General features: G+C 43.0%; 1 protein-coding gene across 1 annotated transcript in view; it reads left to right on the forward strand.

Annotated features, from left to right (window-relative positions):
- Window positions 1-1,843: 1,843 nt before the first annotated feature.
- The window catches only part of LOC308289447 (fibroblast growth factor 12-like), a gene marked incomplete at both ends in the record, with an annotated part of 36,188 nt that continues 23,134 nt past the window's right edge, over window positions 1,844-14,897 (forward strand). The window contains 2 exons of the mRNA XM_080731136.1: window positions 1,844-2,036; window positions 10,958-11,068. Coding sequence (XP_080587262.1) covers window positions 1,844-2,036; window positions 10,958-11,068 — 304 coding nt within the window. The remainder of the gene's footprint in view (window positions 2,037-10,957; window positions 11,069-14,897) is intronic.

The raw sequence follows: 14,897 nt of genomic DNA on the forward strand, positions 1-14,897 counted from the left end.
CCATACAGCTTACAGTGTGTGTTGGCGTGCGCTACATACAGCCTACAGTGTGTTGTGTGTTGACGTGCGCTCCATACAGCCTACAGTGAGGACTCTCTGCGATGCCGCAGCATGGCTTGATGAATGAACGGTTTCATTATAACCCACAGTTAACTCTTTAATGAACGGTTTCATTATAACCCACAGTTAACTCTTTCACGACCGCTTGGATCTGAACTGAGAGAGACAGGCAGCGTCCACCGATGATGACACACTCTGGAGTATTTTAGGAAACGCTGTATTCTCTCTCTCTCTCTCTCCGTCTCTCTCTCTCTCTCTCTCTCTCTCTCTCTCTCACACTCACACACACACACCCACACACACACACACACACACACACACACACACACACACACACACACACACACACACTCTCTTTCTCACTCACTCTCTCTCTCTCTCTGATGTTGCTGCCAAAGACCCTCCTTCCACTTGCTCTGCATTCTGCGCTCTCTCTCTCTCTCTCCATCTCTCTCTCTCTCTCTCTCTCTCTCTCTCTCTCTCTCTCTCTCTCTCTGTTGCTCCTGAGTGTATCTGACGGAGCGAGGGATGAACAGAACAGTAAAGTAAAGTAGAGGAGTGATACAGCGCTACTACGGAGACGGGACCTCGTCTTTCCTCTCTAATTATCCATCATTTCTTTTCTTTTCTTCCTTCTTTCTTTCGAGTACTTGTACACTCTGGTGTATTTGCGTTGTGCGTCTGTGGCGCCCGCACGCACCGAGCGCTCACAGATCGCGCGCGCCGTTCTCTCACCGATTGTTGCTTACCAGAAAGGGAAAAATGCTGACATTTTGCCAATCAGGTTTTTGTTGGGCTCGTGTGATGGTGGTCCCCACAGAGTGGTGCTGGGGACCCTAAAGATCCAGCAGATCCAGTGGATCCAGTCTGGGGACCCTGAAGATCCGGAGGATCCAGTACGACTGACACGGGACACACGGGATGCAGCGACCTGTTTTCAGCAGAGAGACCTCCCTCACATGGATCTGACCCTGTGAGCAGCCTAATATGACATGGGATTAAAATAACCTGTTCACGTGTGTCCATGTGATTCACTGGAGTTCTATAACTGAAGACATGTGCAGTACATGATGCATGTGTCTCTCTCGGTGTAAGGGAACTAATTTAAACAACTTTTCAAGAGAATCACAATTTGTGGGGAAAAAATAACTGACAAAGTGATTGCAGACTCATTTTCTTTGGAAAGTTTTTAGGAACATTCATCAAAAAAAAAAGGGGGAAAAAAAGACCTCCATCAAATATATTATAAAGAAGTTTCAGGTGTTTTGTTGTGGGAGGAAGGGGATTTTTTGGCAACAGACGTTTTGGAATCCAACTCAAAAGTTCATTCATCCACTGCGTTCCAGCTCTGGTGCTACAAGTCAAAAACAACAACACAGTATCTACAAGCTGTGATTCAAAGGCTACTGGATTTAACTTGGACCTACACAAGGATCCTGCCTGTCATGTGAACTTCTGGATCCTACAGAATCCTTCAGACCTTCAGTAATGATATGAAACGGTCACCTTATCGATGTGAAGACTCATCAGGTGACACGCATTCAGCATAGTCAGGGACGTTGGAATCCTGACAGATGTTTTGGAATGAGACAGCGTTTGGTTGGAGAGGCGTTGGGCTCTGAAAAAAAAAACGGTGGATTTGTTTTGCCGTACCGAGGAACTGGCAGATCCTTCAGATCAGTGAAATGAACGCGCCCCGATCCCTTCGGAGGAGGTGAGTCGAACCCGCGTCGATTGACTCTCCTCGGGGTGTTTTTCGCTCCCCATCGCGCGGTGGACGGTCATGGCGGCGGCCCTCGCCAGCTCTCTGATTCGTCAGAAGCGGCAGGCCCGCGAGGCCAACAACGAGAAGGCGTCGACCAACAAGCGGCGGTCGAGTCCCACCAAGGGCCCGGGGTCCCTGTGTCACCTGTTCAGTGTCTTCTCCAAGGTCCGCTTCTGCAGCGGCAAGAAGAGGCCTGTGAGGAGGAAACCAGGTCTGTACGCCATGACACATCTGTTATTATTAATAACATGACACATCTGTTATTATTAATAACATGACACATCTGTTATTATTAATAACATGACACATCTGTTATTATTAATAACATGACACATCTATTATTATTAATAACATGACACATCTGTTATTATTAATAACATGACACATCTGTTATTATTAATAACATGACACATCTGTTATTATTAATAACATGACACATCTGTTATTATTAATAACATGACACATCTGTTATTATTAATAACATGACACATCTGTTATTATTAATAACATGACACATCTGTTATTATTAATAACATGACACATCTGTTATTATTAATAACATGACACATCTGTTATTATTAATAACATGACACATCTGTTATTATTAATAACATGACACATCTGTTATTATTAATAACATGACACATCTGTTATTATTAATAACATGACACATCTGTTATTATTAATAACATGACACATCTGTTATTATTAATAACATGACACATCTATTATTATTAATAACATGACACATCTGTTATTATTAATAACATGACACATCTGTTATTATTAATAACATGACACATCTGTTATTATTAATAACATGACACATCTGTTATTATTAATAACATGACACATCTGTTATTATTAATAACATGACACGTCTGTTATTATTAATAACATGACACATCTGTTATTATTAATAACATGACACATCTGTTATTATTAATAACATGACACATCTGTTATTATTAATAACATGACACATCTGTTATTATTAATAACATGACACATCTGTTATTATTAATAACATGACACGTCTGTTATTATTAATAACATGACACATCTGTTATTATTAATAACATGACACATCTGTTATTATTAATAACATGACACATCTGTTATTATTAATAATAATAACTAGAAATACCGTTCCTACGAAACAGTGTGGGCTCGCTCGTGACTATATTCTGCAGCGTGCTAATTATCATGTGAAGTGCTGTCTGTGACGGAACTTACTATATAATAATAAAGATAACATAGTGTTCTCGCCTTTCAGGCGAGCCCACAACTATAACTAAAATAAAAATCACATCCAATGTGAAGTGAGGGGTGGTTGTGCATGCATAACGTCTTCAGACTAGGATTTGAGTCTAGGATGTACAGGCTATGCTACACACACACGTGTTGCTATGGAAAAACGCTGAGGAAAAAGGCTACAGACATACGACATATGACATCACTAGACAAACATGATGCTACGCACACACATTTTGCTGTGGCAAAACGCTGAGGAAAAAGGCTACAGACACACGCATAGCCACTTATAGGAGCGGTTGTTCTTCATTTCGTATGTTTGCCAACGTGACTATATTCTGCAGCGTGCTAACCGTCATGTGAAGCTCAACCAATACTCCAGCTAACACCACTCCCAGATTTTCCACCCCTAAATTGCACCTCATTGGCTAAGGGCCCTGCCATTGTACTGTCTGCGACGGAACTCACTATATTATATAAATAATGAAGACAACATAGTTTACAGACGGCTATAAGGGCAGGGGCTCAAGCCCCCTTTGATGTCTATGTGTCTATAGCGTTATCTTCATTATTTATATAGTGAGTTCCGTCACAGACAGTACAAAGGCAGGGCCCTTAGCCAATGAGGTACAGCTAAAGGATAGATCTTTGTGCCCATACATGGTGTTACATGCGAAAATATTTGAAACCGAAATGTCCCTTTTAGACATTTAGAAGAATTCAGGATATGGAAAAAAAAGAACATTTAAAACGACAATAAAAGGAGTAAAACACCAACATCAATATTCAGGTCAGGTAAAACCTGGAGCCATTGTGTTGCAGAAGGAAATGGAAGGGATCACTTAAGATATGTTGGCGTACGACCAAGAGCAAAGATGTCATTACAACTCATGGGGGAAGGGAATAAACAAGGACTTTTAAGAGCATTCACTTTTTCTTTTTGGGAGGGAATATAATATAATATCCCCCGCTAAGAGGTTGTTGTAAAATGGCCATCTTCATTTTCATTGCATGCCATGAATGACAGTGTAGTGTTGCATGCATTATGGTGTTAAAATGATGGCTCCATGTTCCCTTAACAACAAACACACCAACATGCCCACCACATGCTTGAATACTTTATTAACAGTTTGTAAAAAGTACAGTACAGGTACAGTTATACAATTAATGCTTCAGGAAGCAATCATGAAAAACTATTTCATGAAGAAAAAATCCCGCACACTGCTCGTGTGGCGGAGAGAGTCACAGCCCCAGCCTGAAGCCTCAAAAGTCTAGTATCTTCCCTCATTCCATAGGGATATCCCTTTGAGGTAATGGTTAAGATATTGGACTTTCATGCGGGAGACCCGGCTTCGAAGCCGGGTGGGGAGGTTCCGATCACCTCCGTTACACTCGTGCTCAGCAGCTCTTTTTATTTATTGAAATAAAAATCAAACCTCGGTTCGAAGTGGAGTGGTGAACTTTTATTCTATGTGTTCTAGAGTTATGAACTCTGTGATCTAATACATTCTTCATATATTCTGAATTCTACATTCTTTATATATTCTGAATGAATGAATGATTTTATCTGGAGGGCCGAATTATCATGTGAAGCTTGACCAATCCTCAAAGTATCCAATCATCAGAACGGGAGGGACACCACACACATATTCTGGACGTACAGGACAGATAAAACCTGTTCATTCTGAACTGAAATGGCCATATATGGACATGGGACACACATTTTGCTTTTTGAAAAAGCCTATTCATTCTGGACTGATATTCTGGACGTACGGGACAGATAAAACCTGTTCATTCTGGACTGAAATGACCATATATGGACATGTTACACACATTTTGTTTTTGAAAAAACCTGTTCATTCTGGACTGAAATGACCATATATGGGCGTGGGACACACAAAGCCACTCATTGGAAGCGGCTTTCACCGCTTCAAAAAGAGTTGCCGATGATGTCTTCAGTGTTCACTGTCCAACGCACCTGCCTCCCAATGAAGTGCATGTGCAAATACTTCCTTTACAAATAAAGCTAAAAGGACAACACAAAAAGCCCTGGTGGCTTGTTTCCATTGTGGTCCTTTGTATTCAGTTCATACAGACATACAATACTATACAACTAAGACTCCCTAAATCGGGAGAAAAGGAGGGAATATGGGAAATGGGACAGATCCATGTTGATGACATGACTTTAGAGATACTTTGTGCCGCTTTGTGTGATTTTAGTGGCAAAATCTGTAGGAACAGTGTCCAAAAATGGGTTATTAAAAAATCATCCAAATGGTGGCGCTAGATGGGACAGATGCATTTTGATGACATGACTGTAGAGATACTGTGTACCGCTTTGCATGATTTTAGGGCAAAATCTGTAGGAGCAGTGTCCAAAAATGTGTCTTGCAAGAATCAGCCTCATGGTGGCGCTAGCCTAGAAGAGGGCCATGTAAGAAATGAGGGGTGGGGTTGTGGTCTGGCAGCCAAGGAGAGTGTGTGTGTGCAAAGTTTGGCATGGATCGGGGCAACGGTGGCAGAGATATGAGTAGGGGAAAAGTGTGACGTGACGGACAGACTGACTGACTGACAGCCGGTGGAGGTTTGCCATTAATAGCTCCGTTGGGTGTCATCTGCAGGTCGCAACAAGAAATCAAATCAATACTAAAAGCAGTAAAAGTATATTTACAGAAAAACAGCGGTGGGTCATTTCTTTTGGCAAGCTACTGCATGGGTCGACTCAACTGAGAAAGACCTTAAAGTAAGGAAGGCACTCGCTTGGAGGGCCCTGAACGGCATGAACAGTGTATGGAACTCTAGCCTCCCCCGCCAAATCAAACTTAGCTTCTTCTTCGCAACAGTGGAGTCTGTTCTCCTCTATGGCAGTGAATGCTGGACCCTGAAGCCAACCCTGCAGAAGTCTCTAAATGGGTGCTACACTAGAATGTTGCGTGCAGTACTCAACATCAACAGGAGTGCACATGTTACCAACAGGAGCCTGTATGAGGGTATACCAAGGGTAAGCGAGAAAATTGCCACCAGAAGAATGAGACTAGCAGGACACTGCCAAAGACACCAGGAGCTTCCAGCCAGCAAATTGGTACTGTGGGAGCCAACACATGGGCACCGGTCGCGAGGACGTCCCACAAAAACATACGTGGACGTACTCAAGGAAGACGTAGGGACACAGAACACCAATGAGCTGGCCAGATGTATGGAGAACCGAGATGACTGGAAACAACGATGGAGGGCTCGTCTGAGGACGACCTAGATACTGTAGAAGACCAGTTGCAAATTGCAGACACCTGCTCTTATGGCGGTCACAGGATGGCAGGGAGTCACAGTGTTTGATCTCTGGTGGACGGGCATTCCACATTACGGTGGCATAGTAGTAGAATGATCCCATCCCCATGTTTGTATCTGGGCACCAGGGACGTGCAGAGAATGTTAGAGAGGCAGGGGCTGACATTTCTAAAAGGGCCTTTTGGTGAATATATCGAAAATAGCAGACCTCCAAGCTCACAACGCGCCGCGCTGCGACGCATTGTGAGCTTGGAGGTCGGCTATTTTCGGTACTTGATACCACTCTGAACTAAGCATAATCTAGCCAATACTGGAGATATGGAGTAACGGCACGGATTTCTACACAGAGAGGGCCATTCTTTCAACATAAGATGCTGCATTCAAGTTCAGGAGAGTTTGGACAAGGCAATTCTCTTGAATTCTGCCTTCAGGTATGGCATGAAAAGAGGACATTTGCATTTCTTTCACCATAGTAAAAACGGCATTCATGGTCTGGAGAGGACACTTTTTACATGCGGGTATAAGGGCAGGGTTTCATTTTGGAATCCACTTCAGCTAATGAGCTATCAATATTATCAATAACTGGAATTAGTAGAACAATTGGCTCAGAATCATTATCATTATCATCATCATGATCATCACATCATCATTGGTCACTGGGAGCTGACCAGTACAACCACAGTCTACTGTTGGTCAGCTGACCAGTACAACCACAGTCTACTACTGTTGGTCACTGGGAGCTGACCAGTACAACCACAGTCTACTACTGTTGGTCACTGGGAGCTGACCAGTACAACCACAGTCTACTACTGTTGGTCACTATAGGAGCTGACCAGTACAACCACAGTCTACTACTGTTGGTCACTGGGAGCTGACCAGTACAACCACAGTCTACTACTGTTGGTCACTATAGGAGCTGACCAGTACAACCACAGTCTACTACTGTTGGTCACTGGGAGCTGACCAGTACAACCACAGTCTACTACTGTTGGTCACTATAGGAGCTGACCAGTACAACCACAGTCTACTACTGTTGGTCACTATAGGAGCTGACCAGTACAACCACAGTCTACTACTGTTGGTCACTGGGAGCTGACCAGTACAACCACAGTCTACTACTGTTGGTCACTATAGGAGATGACCAGTACAACCACAGTCTACTACTGTTGGTCACTATAGGAGCTGACCAGTACAACCACAGTCTACTACTGTTGGTCACTGGGAGCTGACCAGTACAACCACAGTCTACTACTGTTGGTCACTGGGAGATGACCAGTACAACCACAGTCTACTACTGTTGGTCACTATAGGAGCTGACCAGTACAACCACAGTCTACTACTGTTGGTCACTGGGAGATGACCAGTACAACCACAGTCTTCTACTGTTGGTCATTGGGAGCTGACCAGTACAACCACAGTCTACTACTGTTGGTCACTGGGAGATGACCAGTACAACCACAGTCTTCTACTGTTGGTCACTGGGAGCTGACCAGTACAACCACAGTCTACTACTGTTGGTCACTATAGGAGCTGACCAGTACAACCACAGTCTACTACTGTTGGTCACTGGGAGCTGACCAGTACAACCACAGTCTACTACTGTTGGTCACTATAGGAGATGACCAGTACAACCACAGTCTACTACTGTTGGTCACTATAGGATGTAAAACGTCATATTGTGACGGCCTCTCTCTCTCTCTCTCTCAGTGTCCCATCTCTAATTGTCACTCCTGCTGAAGACCAGCTACTCTCTTTCAAAGTCCCAAAGCTTGGGGACCTTAGAGAGATGGGAAAGAAAGCAGCTTATCACACTTGTGTTAAGGTGTCGCATGCACGCTCACTGACGGGGTTCAGAGCATCAAGGTGGGATGGGGTTTTCCACCAGGTCTCTTCCCCGAAAGGCTGCTGGAGGTCTTTGTATAAACGGCCAATTGACAAGCGGGCGGCCGACCTCCAGTGGAGGATTGTGCACGGGGCCATAGCCACCAACAAACATCTAGCACACCTAGATCCAAGTATAGGGGAGGGTTGTCCTTTCTGTTTCCAATTCGAAACACTAGAGCACTTGTTTACCAGGTGTCCAAGGCTGATGAGTGTCTTTGATCTGCTAAAGTTGTGGTTTGTGCGATTGGGTGAGGCTTTCTCATTTGTACATTTTATTTTTGGTCCCAAGTATTCTGTCACTAAAAGACCCATACATACACTGCTTAATTATATGTCTGGAATGGCCAAACTTGCAATCTGGATCACAAGGCGAAATAAGATAAAGGGAGATGGTTCCATAGATCCAGTTCAGGTCTTAACAGGGATGGTAGCTGCTCGACTTAGAGTTGAGCATGCATACTATACACTAACTAATAATCTGCAAGGGTTCAACAACATCTGGGCTGTTGGGGGGGCGTTGTGCCAATCACAGGAAGGGGGAGAGCTGGTTCTTGGTTTTTAATACAAGACAAATGTGATTTATGAGAATACTGGCTTTGATTTGTATTGGCTTGGTTGACATCATTTGTATTTTGTGGTGATTTGAGTTAAATTGAGGCTTTTAATAAAGGGCTTTTAAAATCAATCTCTCTCTCTCTCTCTCTATCTCTCTCTCCCCCTCTCTCTCTCTCTCTCTCTCTCTCTCTCTCTCTCAGTGGTGTCAGTTCAGCAAAAGCTAGGGTATGGCAAAGATGGGAGTCCTCATGGAAAAGAGGCATTTGTATAACACGGTTCTATTGTGAAAATAGCAGATCTACATGCTCACAACGCCACGCAGCGCGAGGCGTTGTGAGCATGTAGATCTGCTATTTTCACTACTGTATGTCTGAAAAAAACGAGTTTTGTCAGTTTTTTTACACCGGTTTCTACGGTTTCTTGGGCTGGATATGGCAGCCTGGCACGGTTGTTCAAGTGCAGCTAGACTTGGCATGTTAGTAAACGTGCCACAATTAACACTAATGCATTGCACCTGTGCAGCTGACCTGCGGAACCTGGGAATATACCATTTTGTCAAGCTGCATGGGAGAATACACGTGTGGAGAATATAATTATAATACCTTGTTAAAGTGACCATTTTGTTACAATTTGCATTTGTGGTTATTTTACTGTAATTTAACAACATAATAACCAGAACAGATAGACAAAGAGACATTCATGGATTTATATTTAAAAGTAACTTGTATTTCCCCCCTGGCAGCTGCATACCCCTGCCATACCCAAATGACGCCCCTGCTCTCTCTCTCTCTCTCTCTCTCTCTCTCTCTCTCTCTCTCTCTCTCTCTCTCTCTCTCTCTCCCTCCATTGTCAGTCAGTGTAAGTAGCACAGGGTCTGTTCTACATTAGTCCTGCTGTATTTTTGTCATGTTTCTCCGTTCCTCTGCCCCACATTATTCTACCTCCTCCTCCTCCTCCTGCCAGTCTTCATCATCCTCTACCGTACTTATTATATCTTATATGTTTACATCGGGTGTGAACCAGGCCGACCCTAACCCACATATTATATATATAACACTTTTAGAAACCGGATATGCATTTTGAGAATATTTCAATATCCCTCCAGGTGTTTCTGTCTCGGTCATTGTGTGTGTGTGTGTGTGCGTGCATGCGTGCGTGCGTGCGTGCGTGTGTGTGTGTGTGTGTGTGTGTGTGTGTGCGTGCGTGCGTGCGCGCGCGTGCATATGTGTGCATGCGCTGTGATAAGTATGCTGTGTTTACATGAGTATCATGTTGTAATGATGTTCTGAAACAGCGAATCCCACTTCGTGAATGACATTTTTTCCCCCTTCTTCTTAGACCACTTGGCTTACCCAAAGCGTCCCCCACTTGAAGCAGTAGGCATACCCAAAGCGTCCCCTCTTGTGACGCACTAGGGTACAGGGACGTGCTGGGCCCCTGATTCAGCCCGGGAAAAAGAGTTGGAGAGGCCCTCATTGCGTGCTATAGAGAGAGATCTCTCTCTATAGCGCTGCTGCTACTCAAAGATTTGCCATTTCAGATCATGACAAGTGACAAGCCAGTGGGCCAATTACTGTACATGAGTTATATTTTGTCGTTGTCGGGTGGAAACCTTGTATGTCCAAAACCGTTTGTTTTGTATTTATCATTTAAAAAAATGAATTAAATTAAATGATCTACAAGCACACAACGACTCGCACCGCGAGGCGTTGTGTGCTTGTAGATTGTCTGTTTTCACTACTTTTGTGCGACGGCCTTGTATGATGAAGCAGGGCTTTGCTTTGCGAAAAAATTTACACATTTGAAACTTGGAGATACGAGGTTTCTGCCCGACAGTGACGATTTACTTTGTTGGCCGCCCAGCCCCCAAAATGGAACGAAGGCAGACATTTTATTTTTATTATTTTTCTAATGGCCGGCCTGTACCGGTCGGGAATGAACCGGCCGTTCGGGAGTTGTCCCGCTTTTCCCAATGGCCAGCACGTCCCTGCTAGGGTCCTTGACAGGGCGTCAGGTGTCTGACTACTTGGGGGTGAGAATGTGTTGGTGTGGGGGTGAGAATGTGTTGGTGTGGGGGTGAGAATGTGTTGGTGTGGGGGTGAGAATGTGTTGGTGTGAGACAGTGTTCTAACCAGGTGTGTTGTGTTTCAACAGAGCCGGAGTTGAAAGGCATCGTGACTCGCCTGTTCAGCGAACAAGGATTCTATCTGCAGATGACACCCAATGGAGCCATTAACGGCAACAAGGACGAGAACAGCGACTACAGTCAGTGTCACACACACACACACACACACACACGCATGCACGCACGCACGCACGCACGCACACGCACACACACATACACATACACACACACGCACGCACGCACGCACACACACACACACACACACACACACACACACACACACACACACACACACACACACACACACACACACACACACACACACAGTGTTGTGGAAGTTACTTTGAAAGCGTAACTTGTACAGTTCCAAGTAACTCACCATGGCAGTAACTTGATCAAGTTAAAGTTATACCCCTGGAGAAATGTAACTTATAAAGTTTCAAGTTACATAGAAAAAGTAACTTGAGTAACTTGAGTTACTTTTTTTTTCTCAGCGTTAAATTGAGAATGTACATTTGGTGTACATGAAACAAAATATAATATCCTACAAAAAAAAATAATCACATGCCAGCAGAAATATGCCTGAGACAGTGTTTTATGTTTCATTTCAAAAAGGCTGACATTTTCTTTAGTAAACATCTGTGTTCCTAAAATAAAGTTAAAAAATGAAGAACATTATGATCTGTTGAGGACATTTGATCGTCAATCTTAACAAAACTTAAATGTAAATTTATAACTTCACTTGTAACTTCTTGTAACTTGAGCCAGAAATGATCCAAAAAGTATCTTAGTTACTTGACGAGTTAGAGAAATATGAATGTAACTCAGTCACCAGCAAGTTACAGCAAAATGTAACTTATTTACGTAACTTTAACCTCCCTAACACTGCACACACACACGCACACACGCACACGCACACGCACACACACACACACACACACACACACACACACACACACACACACACACACACACACACACACACAGAGGAGGTGTTGGGTTGTTAAATAAATATGTCAGCCAGTGAGTTTATCATGCGCTAACAACAGTGTCGTCTTCAGTGTAAATTTACATATTTTCCACTCAGCTTCAACTCAAAACAGATTTTGGATTTTAATAATTCTGATTTAATTAAACACATTTTAACAATGTGTTGGCTGAGGCAGAATTTAGACTGCATGCAATATGTGTTATATGCAGTCTAAAATCTATATTTGTGTGTGTGTGTGTGTGTGTGTGAGTGTGAGTGTGTGTGTGTGTGTGTGTGTGTGCTTTCTTGCGTTTGGCTGTCACGATTACACAATTTTAGTTTGACGATTAACAATTTAGTTGGAACCAACGCATTCTATTGATGTCACCTCTCCACCATTTAGCTGGGGTCCATTCCCAGGCAAAGGAAGGCAACCTCAGGCACAGGTACCAACATGTTGGCACAGGGGAGGGTGATCACTGGGTGATCACCCTCCCATGGGTGCTCGAGCTCCCAGGCACCCACAGGATGGCCACCTACGGTTAGCCCCTATAGCGCATAGCAACGGAAGTGGTTTACTGGTGCCACTTAAAAATCGTCATTCATTTTCCCCATAGACTTTTACAAAAAATGTTATAACAATTATGTTAAGTCTAGAGCCAAGCCATCCAGGATGGCAGTGAATCATGGCCATAAAACCTTTGTTTCTATGAAAAGAACATTTTGAAAATCGCTAAACAAAGGGTAGTTATTAAATGTAGTATATCAAATAATTTCATATTAAAATATATTTTCACAAAGGTTTTATGGTCATGATTCACTGCCATCCTGGATGTCTTGGTTCTAGGCTTAACATAATTGTTATAAATATTTTTGTAAAAGACTATGGGGAAAATGAATGGGCGATTTTTAAGTGGCACCAGTAAACCACTTCCGCTGTGATGCTCTATAGCGCCAACGCTCCTGCAAGAGCCGTGCCACAAACACAAAAGAACAATCAGACTTTTCCAGTGGTTGCAGCATCCCCACCAGGGAGAGGCCTTTAACTATTAAAGACACTCTTAATTTATACTCTGTCCTACAACGGCCTACGTCACTCGCTGAAAATAGCAGATCTACAGGCTCACAATGGGTCGCACTGCAACCCATTGTGAGCCTGTAGATCTGCTATTTTCAGCGAGCGACGACGGAATGTGAAGCCGGTCTAAAATAAGCGAGTATCCTCGGTTGACATCAAGTAATGAACTGGATTTCCTGAACTGAACTCTCAGTTTTAGCTCCAGTGTGCCTGATGCACATCAGAGGCTGAAGAAAGTTGGCAACACGACTGAAACTTTTAGAAATGTTTTTGTCACGAGAAAGTTATGCTCTGCTCATTCATGACTCTTGGGTTTCCACAATCTTCGAGTAAGTCTACACAATGTTGGGAACTTTGAAAGCATAACTTGTACAGTTACAAGTAACTCAACATGGCAGTAACCTGATACAATTCAAGTTATACCCCTGGAGAAATGTAACTTATAAAGTTTCAAGTTACATAGAAAAAGTAACTTGAGTAACTTGAGTTACTTTTTTTCAGCGTTAAATTCAGAATGTACATTTGGTGTACATGAATCAAAATATAATATCCTACAAAAAAGTCACATGCCAGCAGAAATATGCCTCTCAGCTGAGTTTTAGGTTTTATTTGAAAAAGGTTGACGTTCTTTGGTAAACATCTGTGTTCCTAATATAAAGTTAAAAAATTAGAAATGTATGATCTGCTGAAGACATTTGATCGTCAATCTTAACAAAACTTAAATGTAATTATGTAAAATTATAACTTCGCTTGTAACTTGAATGATGAAAATAAAAAATGAGCCAAAAAGTATCTCAGTTACTTGACGAGTTACAGAAATATGAATGTAACTCAGTTATCAGCAAGTTACAGCAAAATGTAACTTAGTTACGTAATACAGTTACATGTAACTTTAACTTCCCCAACACTGCGTCTACACAGGAAGCTGTCATCTGTTTGTTATTTATTTTGTGCAGTAAGATTAGCACAAATCGGCTTCTCCTAATTTAGGAGTTATTTATGTGACCTGCTCCATAAATTAGTTCAATTAACTGTTGCTGCCCTACTTCTGACTGTATCAGGCTGAAGCATTTGGAAGTTGTGGGGGGCAACAAAGCTACAACAGTCTGGGCTGTATTTTGATTGTCTTAAAGGTGATACACCATGCATTTAAAAAGTATTTATGTCATATTGTTTATGTCCCAAAAACGTTTTTCAAAAGGTTTGAGGCTAAATTACCACTCCTGAATAGAGAGCCTCTCTCATTTTTGAATGGCTCTCAGAGCATTTCAGCTGCAGTACCACCTTTGGCCTGAACTGCCCCGCCCCGCCCCCCCCCCCCCCCCCCCCCCCCCCCCAATCTGGATAGCCTGTTTTGAGAACCCGTGGGATACTTTTAACCTTCGCCTTCTCAAAACCAGAGAAAGACACAACGGTCAGAAATGGGACTTTGTGAGGATAGAAGGTCCTAGTGGGACCCCAAAAAAAGGTTTTAAAATAGGAAAAGTGAAATTTCATGGTGTATCATATCACCTTTAAGTACCAGCTCTTATGCATCATGCTGCATCATATGATGCAAAATACATCATCATTCATGCTGAAATACTAAAATATCTCAAAACACAGATTGAACTAAAAAAATAACTCAGGATTGTGTTGATCGTGTCCCACACAACAATAAAATAAGACCTGGTTGTCCCAGAGGAGAACTGGGCCTTCAAAGGGCTGTCCATACTGTCTCCGACCACAGAACCTTTCGTCAGACAGTTCCGACTTTCCGACACGCACCTTTCTAATTCTATTTCGAGGTAAAGCTTGTCAGAAGATGCGAGTGCCGTCATTTTGTAGTTGAATTGGACCTTTTCCGACGAAAGGTTGGGTGGTCGGAGGCGGCATGAAGAGTCCTCTGTCTGCAGTAACCCCAGTAGGGGCGTCACACCAA

This window comes from Nannobrachium achirus, assembly GCF_963921795.1.
Source record: "Nannobrachium achirus genome assembly, chromosome: 8".
NCBI classification, from domain to species: domain Eukaryota; kingdom Metazoa; phylum Chordata; class Actinopteri; order Myctophiformes; family Myctophidae; genus Nannobrachium; species Nannobrachium achirus.